The sequence below is a fragment of the Myxocyprinus asiaticus genome, chromosome 36 (assembly GCF_019703515.2).
Source record: "Myxocyprinus asiaticus isolate MX2 ecotype Aquarium Trade chromosome 36, UBuf_Myxa_2, whole genome shotgun sequence".
NCBI classification, from domain to species: domain Eukaryota; kingdom Metazoa; phylum Chordata; class Actinopteri; order Cypriniformes; family Catostomidae; genus Myxocyprinus; species Myxocyprinus asiaticus.
The window spans coordinates 23900498-23918599 of NC_059379.1; the positions used below are offsets into that span (position 1 = coordinate 23900498).

General features: G+C 39.5%; 1 protein-coding gene across 1 annotated transcript in view; it reads right to left on the reverse strand.

Moving 5' to 3' along the window:
* Positions 1-17895, reverse strand: part of LOC127426778 (extracellular serine/threonine protein kinase FAM20C-like) — a 63340-nt gene extending 45445 nt beyond the window's left edge. The window contains exons 1-3 of the mRNA XM_051673807.1: positions 16613-17895; positions 15967-16142; positions 15052-15130 (exon numbers count right to left, since the gene is read on the reverse strand). Of these exons, the coding sequence (XP_051529767.1) occupies positions 15052-15130; positions 15967-16142; positions 16613-17136 (779 nt within the window). The 5' untranslated portion in view covers positions 17137-17895. The remainder of the gene's footprint in view (positions 1-15051; positions 15131-15966; positions 16143-16612) is intronic.
* Between the last annotated feature and the right edge of the window lie 207 nt (positions 17896-18102).

Consider the following 18102-nt stretch of genomic DNA (forward strand, 5'->3'; position numbering starts at 1 on the left):
TAGGCTCCAAGCCCTGAAATCTTCAGCAGTCCCACTGGTTTATTGGAGAGTGCAGTACGTGGCATATTGTGTTTTCTGAACTGTGACTAGATAAAAGATGATAGAGATTAGAGAGTAAGAGGAGACAAAAGAGACAACTGCATCTCTCTCTCTCTCTCTCTCTCTCCCTCTCTCTCTCTCCCTGTTTATAAATATATTTTTTTTAGTGCTGTCAGTCAATTAAAAAATTGAATTGTGATTAATTGCAGATTTTGAAAGTGCTGAAATTTGACTCCACATAATTATTTTCCTGAATTATTTTCTGGTGTGTACATCAGTGTAATGTCCCTGCCGGATACATTGCAAAGGTTCCATGATATTCCAACCAGTGTTCAGAACTCTTACAGTGCTGAATATAATGTCAGAATCTCTCTATATATATGTGACGAGGAGGAGGGCATGGCCGGGCCGTGAGGATGCACACCTGGTGCTGAGTTGCCCCAATCAGTGGGAGGAGCTGGAGACGCTAGAGAGAGAGAGAGAGACACACGCAGCAGAGTTCGTGTGTGTGTGTAATTGGTTATGCTGAAAAGCAATTTTATGTTGTGTTTGTTTATTAAAGACTTTTTGGTTGATAACCGGTTTCCGCTTCCTCCTTTCCGATGATCAAGAAGCTTGTCTGCCACACTGCCGCGTGTGTCTCTTTCTCTCTCTCTCTGGTGTCTCCGGCTCCTCCTTATCTCTCTCTCCCACTGATTGGGCAACTCAGCGCCAGGCGTGCACCCTCAAGGCTGGGGAACCAACCGGTCTGACCTACTCCCCCCCCACCAAGTTCCGCCACCGGCTGGTCTTCCCCACCTCCTGGGAACCTGAGTAGGATGAGGGGAGGGGGAGAGGAGAGAGAAAGAGAGCGAGAGAGCCCGAGAGAGAGTGAGGGGAGAGAGAGAGGGAAAAAAAGAAAAACAATCCGACCATGCCGCCATTTGGTCCTCAGCCAGCTGTGCAGCGTTCCTCCGTGACGCTGGGTGATGGCACTGGACTTCGCCTCCTGGCAGATGGCAGCAGGCTCCTCTGCCTCCTGGCAGATGGCAGCGGGCTCCTCCATCTCCTGGCGAACTGCTCCAGCACCACTGGATCGTGAATCCTCTGTGTCGCGATCCTCCGTCAGCGCGAGGGCTCTCTGACGGTGTGTCTTCCTCCAATCCCGGGTTTCGGCACCAGTGTAACATGGTTCGTTGTTGTGTGGAAAGGAGGAAGCAGGAACCGGGTTATCAACAAAAAAGATTTTTAATAAACAAGCACAACATAAAACTGCTTTTCAGCATAACCAAATGCACACACACACCAGTGCTGCTGCATGTCTCTCTCTCTCTCTCTCTCTCTCTCTGGCATCTCCGGCTCTTCCTTATCTCTCTCTCCCAATGATTGGGGCAACTCAGTACCAGGCGTGCATCCACAAGGCCCGGACACGCCCTCCTCCTTGTCACAATATATATATATATATATATATATATATATATATATATATATATATATATATATATATAAGCAATATCACACGAGCAAGAGTACTCGGCCTGTTGCCTCGTGCCTGTAGCCGAATCACAGCAGTGCTGATTTAGGGGCATATAGCACGATTGCGAGTAGCCATTTTATCCTCTCCAATGTGGAAATTCTAGAAAGAGGTAAGCGCCTTGAGTTTGTGTAATTAATCAGTCTGTTGTGTCTCTCAGCTGTGATAAGCCTTAATGCTGAAGTTGTTAGTTTAAAGCCATTTAAAGCTACTTCCTAGTTTTAGTAGTGTAGTAGTAATACGAGCAATCATGGAGTGCTGTTGAATATAAACACTGAGTGACGCTGACACCAACTGGCTCATATTACACACAAAAATGGTCCTTTGCCTCCACATGATTGCTGAAATATGTAATGTCACAAAATTAAATGTAAAGAGACAGATGGCTCTTAACACATCTGCACTACTCTTACACTTTAGTTTAGAACGGCATGAACACAAGCGGAGTGATACACACAGTGAAGCATCCGAGTGCTGATGGTGTAAGACCATCAGTACTCACTGAATGTCTCTCATCCAATCACATTTGAGGACTGGAACTAACTGTTGTATATATATATATATATATATATATATATATATGCATACATACAGATTTTTTTTTTATTTGTGATATGCAGTGGCCCCAAAAAGTATTTGTACACTTTAACACATTTGTACACAGTATTAGCCACAATTAAACATTTATGAAAATGTTTGCATTACAAATATCAAACCAAGTGGCATTTATATTAAACAGATATAGCACAAAAACACTTTGATGTTTGTTATCAAAACAAGATGTTTGTTAGATTTGCAATGATACTTTATCTATAATAAACAATAGATACTTTGTAAAACATTAAAATCCTTTGGACACTTTTTGGACTATTAGGTCACTTTCTGGTTTTTAAACTTTAGTGGAATGAGTCCATAGATAATGTGACAAACTACACCAGTGTTAACTCTTAGGACACCCGTATCAACTTGAGGGAAACTGACTTCATACATTGCCAAATATCATCCTGGAACCAGGTGGTTAAAATTAATTACAAAAAGGTTAAAATGTTTTACATTTTCAGAAAAGCTTTAGAATTATTTGTTTGTAGATGCCACTTGGTTTGATATTTTGTTTCTAACGCAATTAAATTTATACATTTTAAGTCTGACTTTAGCGTCCAAATGTGTCCAAATACTTTTTTGGGCCACTTTACTTTTTTGGGTGTATACTTGCTGTTCAGTATTTAAGAAGTTTCAATGACTTTCTAACCCAATGAATAACTTTTATTTTTCACAAAAGTAACTCATTGTGTTTATGTAATGTGTATTGGTAAGGCTGCTTCTAAGTGGGACTGATTGTGGAGGCAGGGATTATGAAGAACTTTGAGACTTTGAGCTTTTCAATGAGAGGTTTTTGGGCATTGGCCATTGTGAAGGTGTGTCTGGCAGTGAACATTGGAATTCTATGGAACTGCATGACAAAGACATTTTTCCTGAATCTTCTAACTGTGCTATGGTCTTATTCTAATGCACAAATATAATGCATGCACACTATTATGCATGATTTGAGATTAATCGCAAAACCACATGCATCAAGCAAAATTAGATTTCAATTTATTTGCATATGCTGTACAACAAATGGGGTTGCATGTTTTCCCAGGTCTACACGTTTCTGCAATCCTGAGCAAACAGATAAATGGATTTCTGCAAGCTGTTTTGCTCTATTTCTATTTCTAAGTCATTAGCCTACATACCCCAGTCTAACAGTCCATTAGAACTACATTTAAGGATAAGGCTTATACAATTGTCTTTGCTTTTATTTTTGCTTTTCAGTTTTTCACTTTGCTCTTGATCTTTCAGCATAATGATCTATGAACAGAAGAGCAGAGAGCCTCCATTGCAGAGGCTTTTCCTGGATATAGTGAAGTGCTTATCACAACAAAAACAAGTATCTGCACTAATCCTGGAAGAGGGAGAAGGAGCAATATAAATAACGTGAGAAAAAAGGACCGAGAGAGAGAAAGGGAGTTCGCCTACAAATTCAGATTAGTGGTGGGCATTTGAATCCAAGGCCAGTTGCATAATTTAATTTGTCTTCCCAACCTCGCCATTACTCCAACACAAGTAAAGTCGAGGCCATTCAGAGGAGCAGTTCACATTCTCCTCAGATCAGCTCTATCTGAAAGCCAATCCCAGAGTTCCGAAGAGAAAACAGAGTTGCGCTCATTCTAAGCTAAGATGTAGAACAGATGTATTCAAAGCTTCAGTTGGGGACATAAGATGCAGTCCACTGCACTGAAGTGCTTGACAGAGTTGTATTCTGTTTGTCTCCCAATTATCTCTAACATTCAGTGTTATGTTTCAGATACTATGGGACATCCAGGGCTAATTAAAGAGTTTGTCCTACTGGGAAGGGAAAAATGGTGCATCTAATGCCTGTGCAGTTATAATTAAGAGTGACAATCAAGAATTTCAACAACTGTGAACAAAGTATTTTGCCTTGTGCCTCATTATCCCCATGTGCATAATTATTCCCAGAGGCACAAGACTGACAGTAAATACTACAGGTTATAAAATAGATTTGTTTATGCTGTGGTTCTCTTTGTTGGATCTAATATACCTCTCTGTAATTAAGGCAACATCAACAGGCAGAACTAAATAAAACGACTGCACACATAACTAAAATCTGAGGAGATTTCCTTTGATATAATGGGTCAAGTTGATGTTAATCCATTCTTGCAAGTCAGGACCTGGCAAAGACAACAAGAACTGGTTGCACGCACTATAAATTTGATTGAGCATTGAGCTGTACTTCTGAGGGGATTTCACATATTATTAAAAACCCTCTAAATTGCTTGACCGGAACAGGTTTTTTTTCAAATGTTGATCTCCTATTGAAACAGGATGTTTGGGTGCAAAATATTGAAGCACTCATCCTTTTTTTAAATAGCCAATAGGATTTAGTTACGTCACAGTCATGAACCATGATTTTTTACTTGATAGTTGGTTGCAGGTGGTATTAGGTATTAGGTATTAGGGAGGGACATTCACAATCTAAAGACAAAAATCTGTAATGCAAGATACGTAAGTCATCAATATTTTTTTTCTGTTTTCCCAGAAAAGGGCAATTTTGATCATTGTTACAAGAGCACTAGAATATAGATAATAATAATAATCCCTTACATTTATATAGCACTTTTCTAGGCACTCAAAGTGATTTACATATATAGGGGGAATCTCCTCAACCACCACCAGTGCAGCATCCATCTGGATGATGCAACAGCAGCCATAGTGCACCAGAACACCCACCACACACTAGCTATTGGTGGAGAGGAGAGTGCAGTGATGTAGCCAATTCAGAGATGGGGATTATTAGGAGGTCATGATTGATGAGGGCCAATGGGGGTTATTTTTTTGGCCAGGACACCAGGGTTATACCCTTACTCTTTACAAGAATTGCCCTGGGATTTGTAATGACCACAGATAGTCAGAACCTTAGTTTAATGTCTCATCCAAAAGACAGTGCTTTTTTACAGTATAGTGTCCCCATCACTATACTGGGGCATTAGGACCCACACAGACCACAGGGTGAGCACCCCCTGCTGGCCTCCCTAATACCACTTCCAGCAGCAACCTTAGCTTTCCCCAGGAGGTATCCCATCCAGGTACTGGCCAGGCTCAACCCTGCTTAACTTAAGTGGACAACCAGGCAAGAGCTGCAGGGTGATATGGCTGCAGGGTGATATGGCTGCTGGCTGCTGGCTTCAAAGCTAACAGGCATTGACTAAAAGCCACAAAACCCTCAATTTTGATTTCATGGGGTCTTTAAGATCTGTCATGAGAGTCACATCTTGGATAGGAACAGATTTGTGGACACTGTATTGCAAGGGTAGATTTAGTTAACCTTGTGGATGTACAAAACCTCAGAGTATTCAGACGGTAATACATTATGACAGACAGCCCTGAAGCAAACACTTCTGAAACTATAAATCAAGCATCAGTAAAAACCACACAAATCACTAAGACTCTTCAGCAATATCCTGTTGCTATTACACAGCATAAAAGCAACAAATAAAGCCATGTTAATGTTGCAGCAAACACTTAAAAAAGTTAATTCAGTATTCTCATAATGCAGGATTGTTGGCTGGGAGGTGTTTTTCTGCTTATTAGCTTATTGCACCAAGGTTAAAAACATTAATGCCATTTCTGTAAAAAAAAAAAAAAAAAAAAAAGACTAACATGACCCTGTAGAAAACATCTACAAACATTGCCACTGGTCTGAAGCCAGAGCCCACAGTGACAATGGCATCTACATTCATTTAAAAAATATATATCATTCAGTAACAACAGTCACTTCAGGAATGCTAAAAACTGCAGACTTCTGTCATTATGAAATAAAAGTATATAATTAGAGCTGTCAATTTAACATGTTAATTTAGTGCACCCTGACTCATACAGTACATAATACATTCTGTAATACAGGATTTTCCTAGAAAGAAAAATTTACAATAAAAAAAAAAAACAACTATGAAAAAATATTGTATACAAAAAACAAGAATGGTCTATAAGTCTACCTAAGACAGATTGATACAATTGGACTGTAGGTCAATGATGGGCTTATGTTTAATGATATGGAAATAAAACATACAATATTGATTTCTAAATTAACTTCTTATAAAGTTGATTCAATGCTTTCATCTGCCACAATACTTTAATGTTTTTGAATTATCTTCATTTGGGGGCTTTTCTCAGCAAATCCTAAGCCCAGCTTCTCTATTTGATGAATGCTTGAGCTCTCAAGTAGGCGGAAATTCACATCAAACGGCCAATAATTGTGTTTGGCGGCTCGGAGATACATGCAGTTATTTGTAATCTGAGCTTACACATTTATTTCAGCTTTCATTGTCAGATATGTTTCCTTCTTTGTTGCAAAAATAGTTTTGAGCTTAGTTAATTATCTTCGCAAAAAAAAAATTAGCTTTGTAAGTAGTTGCTTTTGGGAGCAACATTGCAGATACCTAAAACAATAGTCTATGTTTCCTCACTTTTGAAAAGCACCAGCCACCACTGCACAGTCCTACAATATATACTGTACACTGTATTGTGAAAAAAGCATTTACTTTGACATTAAGTTTCCACTTGCCTACCAAAATGTTTTGCTCCCCAGCAGAACGCATACCTCTATCAGACATTTTATATTACGATGTCTAATCTGTCAAACAGTTAAATGACTCATAAGATCATCTTAATCAATGACAGCATGTTTGTCCAAAAATCACATCTAGTGTGATCAGGGAGGAGCTAATTATGGATGAAGCATGTCAGTGTTTCAGAGGCAGTAAAGATGCAGTCAGCATCAACACTAATGGAGATTTCATGAGTGAGCGATAACAGACAAACACTCATTCATCTTACTCATTTCAAACCCTCTCAAACTCATAGACTTGCTGCCTTGTGAGATGTTCTTTATTAGTATTTTTCTTTTTTCAACAGACAGCCAGTGACTATTCTTACCATTTTTGCAGTTTATAGTATTGGTAACACTTCACAATAAGCTTGTACATGTAAACATGCATTAGTAATGTTAACATATACAACTTTTAATGTTAAAAATGATTAGTAAAATTAGTAGGAACAATAAAATAGCAGTATTAGCAGAAGTTATTATTAACCAAGATTAATTAACGCATTGTTCATTATTAATTCATGTAAACTATTACAGTGTAAGTAATTAAATAATGTTAATATCACTGAAGTAAATGCAGTGATTTTCAACATGAATGGGATAAAACTAAAAACACCTTTAAACACCTTTAAACTAAAAAATGTCTTCTTCCAGATGACAATCAGACACCACTCACATGCCAACAATGTAGCATATTGCTGTTTATATTGGAATAAAGCCTACTGTTTTACTATTTTTTTAAAGAATAGTATACAGTATACTGTGTAGTACTCAGTAAATAGTAATCTAGTTTTCCATTCCAAACATAGCCAGTGTCATAGACGTGTGCTTGTCATGTGACATTTAGAGGGACATGCCAAACAATGGAAGCATATGAGAACAACTGTGTTGTTGTCCCTTTCGTCTCTTTTTCTTAGGACAGAGAGAGATCCATTTTGGAGCATTTCAAGCCTCAGAGAGTAGGCTTTAAGACATGTCTGTTTGCTATTGGAATCTCCTTTATCTTTAAATAGTGCCTGAGCAATGATGCATTCAAAACAGTTCATCGCTCCTACACTGAATGGTTGCTATATCTACTCTTTGGCCCATCTTTATTAAACCATGAGGATTCCTACTGAAGTTGCTCAGCCCAGTTGTCCACCCACTAATCCACTCACACATCCATACAACACAGATTTTCATTAATTCTCAGTAAATAGCCTAAGTTCGTCTGCGTAAGTCGATTGCTTAAAGCTAGCAAACTACATGGGATTTACAGACCAAACAATTTGCTTTTGGGGCCAATTGAAGGTTTTCATTCTACTAAATGATTATAGTGACTTTGCTGTCAATCTTCCCTAATTTTTTGCCTTCTGTCCAGGGTCCTAAATTTACACTTGTTAAGTGCCAAATGCATGTAAAAATTGGCTTTGGTGTGTAAATGAAAAGGTTAAAATTAGGAACTGCAAAATTACACATGATACAATCATGCAAGAAGGAATGAAGATGACCCTCGCTGATGTAAGTGACATGAGGAAACAAAATCAAATCTACACAAATCATGTACTAAAAAAACAACAACTTTTAACTCAATTAAAATTTTTATTTACAATGCCTATTTTTTTTCCTCCCAAACTTCATATGGTGACACATATGTGGAATATTCCTTACTTTAAGCCACAAAAATATGAGAAAAAAAAAATCATCTGGCTCATCTTAAATGCAGCAATAGAAACACTTACATTGGCTGTTTGTCAGAAAATATGCAAGTAAACACATTAAAATAAATCAATTGTCATAGAAACTAAATATATATTTTAATAAAAAATTGTGCAAAATATAGTTTTAAAATATTTTAAAATATTTACAATACATTTTTCTCAATTCAACTACCATTGGCAGGTGTGACAAAAAGATTTTAGATCCTGCTTCTCTCTATTTTTAGTGGCACACAGTTACTCTGCTAAAACACAATTTCCAAAATGAATAAATGAAGGAACTATTTCACACAGAATGTCTGAGAAAACATGATTACGAGAAATAAAGCTGATTAAGGCTGTACGGTAATACTTCAGAAACGTCTGAGGCAAATGTGACCACACAGGCATAAATCACATGACACAAACTTGTTCTGCTTAACCACATGTGTTGCAAAGACACGTCTACATCAAACTCGTAAGAGAAGAACTGGAAAGCATGTAGCCAAATAATTTTGTGAAAACAATATGTAATTACAAGGTCCCAGGGAAAGTACTTTGAAAGGTTTAAATTGCTTTCCAGTAAAATCTTAAAATACGTTTTGACTTTGATTAGATTAGCAATGTGCTAGGTGGTAAAGGCAAACATCTCAAACCTCTTTGTCCTCAAAGAAGGTCATTTAAGTTTTCAAACTATCAGTGAAAAGGAGAAGGAAACAGAGAAGATGATCACAAAAGCAAGATGGGGTTGAAGTGTTTAGCATGTGGCTGGAAGAAATGAGTGTCTCTTTGTTGGTCTGTGTTAATTATAGCAGAAACAGGCTGGGCTCAGACCTCCTCGCTCTAATAACATTTATCAGCCTCTTGTCACCAAAGAGCCATTGTTCTCATCTCTCCTTAAATACTCCCAAAGCACAAGCTAAGAGCATCTCAGATCTACTGAATCCTTTGGGACACGATCATATGCAAAGTGCACCTTGCGAACAAACTTTCTGGTCTCTACTTGTCCAGCCCAGATTTTTACTTGCCCTAAAACATTTTCACTGACCCAACCACAAATATGACAAACTTTTAGAAGCCATTTTTAGCATCAAACTTTTTCAGAATTTGTCAGAAATATCCTGTGTAGCAATTCATGTAATTACGGGCTACAAAGCATTGCTAAAACACTTATTCACACAGCACATCCAGCACTAGTTAAAGTTTCTCAAAATCATACCTTTAAAAAAAATAGCCTGTTGTGGCAGTACCATGGTATTGTGATGGTATCAGATGGTAATACGGAGGTGCATTGATGTACACCATGGTATTTACATAGTACTCCAATGTACATGTTTAAAAAAAAACAAAAAAAAAACATGCAATGATACTTTTTGATACTTGTTTGGTTGAAAAAATGGCTTTACCTTGAGCTGTTCAAAAGCTGCACACGCAGGTGTTGAACTTAATAAAGATATTATTCATCGCTATCAAATGAAGGATGCACTTGCAGGTTTTGATTCAAAATATCGGCGTCACCATATGAATGGGAAGAGCCTGTAAACTGACACATAAATGTCGCAAAATCGCCCGTGACTTCTCTTAAAAAACAGCTATTTTTATCGTAGTAAACTCCACACATTGTTCACTCCGGTAGGATTGTTTAATGTAAAATATGTTGAAGATTAGCTGACAGGTGGTCAGTTCATTAAGTGATGCACTGTTTCCTCACAAAAGCAGTATATTCAGCGTAATGAAGCATCTCCTTCATAGACATAAATTAAAAAAGAACAGCCTATTGTCTCCTCGCCAGTGAACCACCATAAGAATGTCTATGGGACAGCTGCGTTGTGCTTTTTTTGCTAACATTGCAGGCTCACCTTGAAAGAAGGGCTCTGGTTGTTACAAAGCAGGGTCTGGGGTTGCTAGGTTACGGGGGCTGCTCCACCATTACTGAGAGAGAGTTGTTGTGAGACATGCAGTTGGAGTGAGTGCAATTAATAAAGTTTCAACAGTTAAGTTTACCTCCTCATCTGCTCTGACCATGACAGTTATTATTCCACTTCATTGTTTTCTGTTCTAGCAAAATATTTCTAGCAATCAGTCAACTCTCGGTCATCTTTGGAACGCTCCCAGGAGGCTATTTCCAATCATGCCAGTGCAGCTCCTATCTACTTGAATGGAAGAACACCAAAATCTAAAAAAACGGTTGGTCAAGATTACGATCAAAGAGCATATTTTAAATCAGCAGTAAAATCTGATAAAACTAGTATCATAAATTGTGCTTCTTTACCTCATATTATGCCAAAAAAAAAAAAAAAAAATTCCCGGCTTGTATAGCTAATGTGCATGTGCGCTCTCTTAGTTGATTGACAGGCAAGGAGGTCTGTTTCTAAAAGGTGATTGGCTCTTTTACCTGTAAGGTGGGACTTCCTTTCTACATCCGTTGACCGTTGGGAGCTCAGAGCTCCTTGGTTGGGCATTCCAGTTTCTCCCAATCATTTTAATAGAAGTGTCCCGTCTCTGCTAAATACTCTCTGGTCCTAGTTATTTCATTTCTGTTTTTACAGATTGAGAAACGCTCCAAATGATACAGTGTGTGAGCTGTCTGAATGATTCGGACCATTTTGCTACACCGTTTGACTTATTCTTTGAAGGAATCGACTCAAATTAGTAATTCATTCGTAATCAGGCATCACTAGTTCTGATTCTAAACAGGTGACAGAAAACGGGGCACATGGCATGATTGCTAAAATATTGTCAGGGAAAGTGCTTCTTCATACAATCTTTATACAGAGGATAATCTGCTGGGTGCTATTACAAACATTTGCTGGGGGTGCTATGGGGGTGCTTTAGACTCTCTTGGGGAGGCTGAAGCACACGCTAGCCCCTCCCTAATGCCGCCTCTGTACGTAGCATACATTGCGAAACATTAATAATTTGTTTCAAATTTTCAACCCATTCTAACTCCAAAGTCATTTTTGCAATTTCGACAAAAACTTATCAAAGTAAGCTCACTAGATAACTTTACCTTGTTGATGTATATTAAAATCTGCACTATTTGCAATAATGCTCAGTTAATCACAGAAAAACAAACGTTTAAGTATGCAAGGCATAAAAACACATGTACACAATCAACAAATGTAAGATGACCCAAAATGACAAGTGACAGTTACATGAAGCGGCGACCCAACCATCCTTATTGCTGAGCCCTGCCTTCATTAATTTTAAAATGTTACAATTTATGATTCTTGGTCAAGGAATACAGAAAAAATAAAGAGGTACATACATACATCTAATGTAATTCTTGTAATGCATCTTGTAATTCAAGCAAATAGAGAGAGTATTGATTAACAGTCACACATGAAAAGGCTTCTCATATTAAAGACTGTCAAGGCTAAAGTGTGTCTTTATGAATACAGGATGTTCGCATTTTGAACACCAGCTTCACGGCCAATAAAAGGCTCTCGGCTAGAAGGACAAACACTCAACCAGCACATTAGTAATGATTCGATCACCGAAGCCCACATCCTGTGTACATTAGTGGTCGACCGATATGGGTTTTTTAATGGCCGATGCCGATTTCCAGAGAGCAGGGTGGGCGATAGGCTGATACAATGCTGATATATCACAAAATGTAATATAGTAAATAACATAAACATTAAATTGCTACAAAAATGTATACATTTTTATTTAGCACTATATTTACTCAATGTGACACAAAACTTTAACTTTATAAAAAAAAATTATATTGTATTTTAAATGGTGGATAGCAGTTTCTTCTGATTTCTGTTTAGTCATCAAATTTTAGTAATTTATCTGCACAGGTTAATATATTAGGAAGGAAATAACAGTACACACAGTAGTCCAGCAACAATTGATGGCATGTCCACATTAGCAATCACATTTTCTCAATATATACTGAATCAAACCAATTGAACATACAGTGCATATTGAATAAGAAATTTACTTATAGCACACGTGAAGCGCTTTTACTTTGAAGTTGCACTCACACGCTCGTGCAGATCTAGCACTAGCAGCAATCTTCTCCTGACAGTTTAAACGGCCTGGATCGCCTGCTTGGATTGTCACAGAGAGACCGTCATGATTTGTGAATCAGAGGAACTTTTTATCCTGATTCTGAAGTTTTGATTCTGGCTGATGAAGATATTAGATGAGCGCTTGACGGGAAGAAAACACTGGACTTTCGCGAGGTTTGTCAAATGCATCTGTTTAAACAAGATATAATAATAACGGTATATAATATAAGTTTTATTGATTGTAACAGTTAAAGGTCGGGCAAGGAGGAGGTGGGAATCGGCTGAACAATCAACATAAACTTTTAATGCATAAATGACAACATAAATCATAAGGACACAGACACACATGCAATGCGGCCGCGTGCGTCTCTCTCTCAAACTGGTGCCTCCAGCTCCCCTTTATCTCGCTCTCCCACTGATCAGCTGATTCAGTGCCGGCCGTGCTCTATCACGGCCCGGCCACGCCCTCCTCCTCGTCACACTCCTCCCCCACCTGATTCAGGCTGGGGCGCCACCGGTCTGACTAACTCCCCCCCCCAATCTCCGGGGGGGAGACGCTGCCCTTCTGGACGTTCTGTCAGCCGGTGGACCACCCCGCCTCCTGTGAACCTTGGGGGAGAGATGAGGGGAGGCGTGGGGAGAGGGAAAGGGTGGAGACACACAGAAAGAGAGAGGAGAGAGAGAACTTGCTCGCCGGCTCCCAGACGTGCTGTTGCCCAGTCCTCAACCACTCCTCCGCCCTCTGGTGTACGCCAGCTCGCGCCTCCCCCTGGCGGATGGCAGCGACCCCTCCGTGCCCAGGCAGATGGCCTTGGATGCTCCCCTGGCGGATGGCAGTGGTGAGGACTCTGCGACAGCGCATCCCTCCTCCCTCCCAGATTTCGGCACCACTGTAACAGTTAAAGGTCGGGCAAGGAGGAGGCAGGAACCGGCTGAACAATCGACATAAACTTTTAATGCATAAATGAACTTAAGACAACATAAAACATAAGGACACAGACACACATGCAACGTGGCCACGTGCGTCTCTCTCTCTCTCGAACCGGCATCTCCAGCTGCCCCTTATATCGCTCTCCCGCTGATCAGCTGATTCAGCGCCGGCCGTGCTCCATCACGGCCCGGCCACGCCCTCCTCCTCGTCACATTGATATTTGCCTTTTATCATTAGAAAAGAAAGTTAAAAGAGGCAACTGCTGAGGAGAGGCTGATAGAATACGTGCTTTAGAGGTAAATTAATGAGCGCTGCACAGGATGCTGGATTTCTCAAGTTTTGTGAGGCTTGTTTATTACATCTATTTAAATGAGATAAGCGCATATTTGCAGATGGTATATGATATTAATTTTATTGATATTTGCCTTTTTATCATTAGACAAGACAGTTAAAGTTACAGGGAACAGTTGAGGAGAGAGAGGGAGAATGAAACAGGCGAGCACTTTAACATTATGAGTTCAAACATGTCTGTCGTGGCTCTGATTTGCAGACCGTTTAAAGGAGACTGTGTTGCACACAGTTGTTGTTACGTGCCATCGTAACAACAAAACGAACCGTGACTGGTCGTTTACATGTCTCAGTTGCTTCACATGCAAGCAGGCTATTTTCGGAGCCCTAAAGAAATAAATCAGCCAAACGGGAAAATTTATCGGCCGATGCCGATAATTTAAAAAAATCAGAATATCGGCCGATTTATCGGCCTTGGCAATGTATCGGTCAACCACTAGTGTACATTACTCCTTAACTGGTGCTATGAAAACCCACTGAGGAAACAGAGATGCAATGAGACCACTAAGATATAGACTGAGAAAAGAGAAAAAAAGTTAAATACTAATCTGCCAGAAAACGCATAAGCATTGTGTATGAAACCGACCGTCTCTGCAGCTCAGCATCTGACAATGACACCAAAGATTTACTTGCTGCCATTTATAGATCCAGAAAATTACAGGGAGGCAACTATTATTTGCGCTGAGGGGTTGTCAGATCCATAAAAACAACCTCTCTCTCATTGTAACCTACATTTCAAATGGGATATGATCCATCCATTGTGGATCACTATGGCGACTACTATAAGTCCTTTTTCAATAGCCCTGATCTGAGCATATTATCACACGATTATAATAACACACATATCCAAATTGAATTGAGCAACTGAGCTAAAACTACCACACTATGACAGTGTGTCCGTCAGAAGAATTCATAACAGAGTATAGACAATGATACTGCATTTAAGACCGGAAATATTCCCATAAGACAATATCTAACATGCCGCACCACAGGGTGTAAGAATGTTATGCATATTCAATGACTATAAGCAGGCCCACACGCAATCTGCACCCACAGATCTGCGCAAAACTCTTCGCAGATTTCCACCGAATTGGAATGCAAAGATCAGAATATTCTACTAAAAAGAGTGTAGTCCTCTCAGTTCCATTCCACACGTTTTAACCTACATCCTAAATCAGCACAGTAAATGCAATAGAAGTCTGCAGATTCTGCCTGGGCCTGACTATTTCACAGGAGCAGTAACTAATGACGTGAAATTCACTGGTCCAGAGTTCACAGATGTTTACGCAATTACAGTATTTAACAGTAGGGATAATTAACATGTGAAGGTGTACAATCATTGTTTGGCTATCATTACTTACTTCATGGGTTTGAAGAGTGCCTGGCCATAATTCTGGAACGTCATGATCAGCTTTAGTTGTGTGCCTCCAGATTTCATTGCTATAGAGAGAACAAGAGAGTCACTAAACACCTGTGTTAGGAGCCTTTATACAATGAAGTATCTTTAAGATAAGATTCATTATGCAAATAGCAAGAAAAATGTGAAAATTAAGTGAAGTGTAACTGTCAACAAAGCCAAGAGAGGCTCTTTGTCCTGTTGTCATCACAGATGGTGCAGGTTTTGTATTTGATTATACACAAGGCAACAAGTGAATTTCCTCTTTTGGAGAAGCTGATAAGACCTCAGTGAAGAAGCTTGTTGTACTGAACACTCGGGCAATTACAAACAGATGAAGGAAAAGACACTGCCTCAAGTCAGCTAAGAGGCTGGTGTGCCAATAGCTGAAAATTTCCTTTCTTTAGTTTATATTTCACATTGCTTCTAGAGTTCTTAGGAACTCTAAACAGCATATTAGTTGAGATGTTGACCTTGGGGCTACACATAAGTGCACCCCATCAGCACTGTATTTTCTTCTCTACTTGACGATATGCATGCTTGGCAGGAGATACTTCTCCACAGCATGGTGTTAGATTAAGTCTAAATTGCACACTCTTCTAATTCATTTAATCCAGCTGGAATCCACTACCTGTAAATCTCAGTCCAATTTTATTGATGCATCCACAGTTGGAGTGCAGGAACATTCTAGCTATTATCTTGGAGGAACTTCACTCGAAGCATCTATTTTAGTCTGTTAAGAAGCATCACACTGAAGGAAGCTATCCTCAAATCATACATCATAAGAGTAAACCACTACAATGCTAATTTCACATTAGCTCTTTGTTAGACGTTCAAATCTTATGCTATTACTATTGTGTAACCTCAAATATTGTCTTACCAGCACTTGTAATTCTTTGTGAGACCAGGTCCTTCAGCATTGCATCAATGACTGGGTTGTGCCTGGAGTAGAGCTCATACCGGTTGATCCCAATGTGGAAGCGGAGCCAGTTTGGGTAGGAGTCTGAGGACATTTCGCCCGTAGGAGCATAATCCCCTTCTTTCCCTTCCCCAAGCCTATGGAAAAAAGCATGGCCCAACTTTTATTGCATTCAAGGCATTTTTCATAATCCATTTAAGAGTATTTGAGAGTAATTGAGGTGATTCATATCATGTTCTTCCAAAGTTTTCCATGACCAAGATCAAACCATGACATTTTAGATATCCTAAAAAAGTACTTCATAAGATAACGTCTAAATTGACTGGCTTTATAAAAAAAAAATTAATATCATAATATATTAAAATAATATATTTAATATAGCCTAACCAAATGGATTACTTAAGGTTACATCAACAAAAGTAGTTTTAGTGGTTAGATCATGTAGAATAATGTTACCACTTTTTTTTACAGTGTAGATTTCTGTTGTGAATCAACCCTATCTGAGGAAAGCACTAAATATTATACAGTTATTTGCAAGCATTTAAGAAATCGTGTGTGTGCATGTGCTTGTTTTAAGAGAGGATAAAAAGGTAGTTTTTAAACCTACCACTCTGGGTTTTCTGCAGCTTTAGGGTCAAATCTTATATCAGTGTTGACATTGAACAGCGTATCTTCATCAGTTATTGAAGGCAATGGCCTCGTGTATAAAGGATGCTCAAACAGCGCAGACAGCCTTGAACCCTTCATGGATGAATTCTTGCTGAAGGTAGAGTCCCGTGTCGCGTGCCTCTTATCATCACCTTTCTTCAGCTGCTCATTTCGTCTTAACGTCTCAGCTTTATCCTCGACGGTGATCTTTTCCAGTGAATGAGAGGACAGATTTGAGTTGGGCTCGTTGCTAAAGTCTTGAAGTATTCTGAGCGTGTGTTTATTAGGCCAGCCGGACTCTGATCCCGGATTGGCTCGATGCTTAGCCCAGTTCTGCGGCTCTTCGCTGGGTGTGTGGGAGCAAGAACAGGCGCTACTGACCCGTCTTTCCAGCTTTGGTAACAAGTCTATCATTATGTGCATAGAGCAGGCGATAAGAAACACCATTAAAATCAAGACGCGGAATTTTCTGAAGAGAATCATCTTCACTGTCTCCTGTTCGAGAAGAGACTTGTTTGGAATGGCAGGGATAAAAGTGAGCAAGCGCACTACATCGCCAACAGTACATAAAACACGGGCACCCAATTTTATGAGAACACATGGAACGTTTTCGTTTTCATTTGCCAGTTTAAGCGAATAAATGGGGATTTATTTAGCAAAAGGTGTCACGCTCGTCCACGTCCATGTGAAACAATAATCCAGTTTTTTTTTTCGTGCGCTCGCGATTAAATTCCTCCCGTGCAGTCAGAACAAATGAGTTGGCGACACGCGAGAATAATTTCCGATATTATCGCATAATCACTCATAGTCTATTTTAACATTATAGTTCATATATAGAAATGCGAGTTCATATATCTCATCCAATATATTATCCACAAAAGTGCGTGTTCGCAATACAGAAAACGCAACTGTCCATCTCACTGCTGGCGAATGACCGGTTCACGGAAAACTGGAATAGAGAACACATCTGTAGCTGTTCATACAACATCAGCTTTAGATCGCAAGAGATCTTTCTTTTACAGCTGCTGACACGCGACTGTGCATTTGTATCCAGTATAAAGCAATGCTGTTCAGTCGTTGAAAGCGATGGCAGGGTTCAAGAAAGAGTTGCATCTCAGCTTCTTCCGTCGATAAAAATGTGGTCTTTGGAGAAAGTTTCAGCGTTAAGTGCTGGAGATCCAACACAACGTGGGCACGAGCGCTGTAACGACATATGACTGTGATTTTAGCCCGTTGACAGGCGCTTGAGGAAATACCTCTGTCGGATGTTATGGGTGGGTGTGTTAAATATCATGATGCTGAACCCACTCTGAGCGAGCGTCACAAATAGAGGATTGGCTGAGCTTGAGAACAGCAGCCAAGACAGCCCAGACTTGCTTCTTCCTGTAGCGTCTAAATTGTACAAGAAGAGGGCGTCTCAACACACGCTACTACCTATTATTGTAAGAA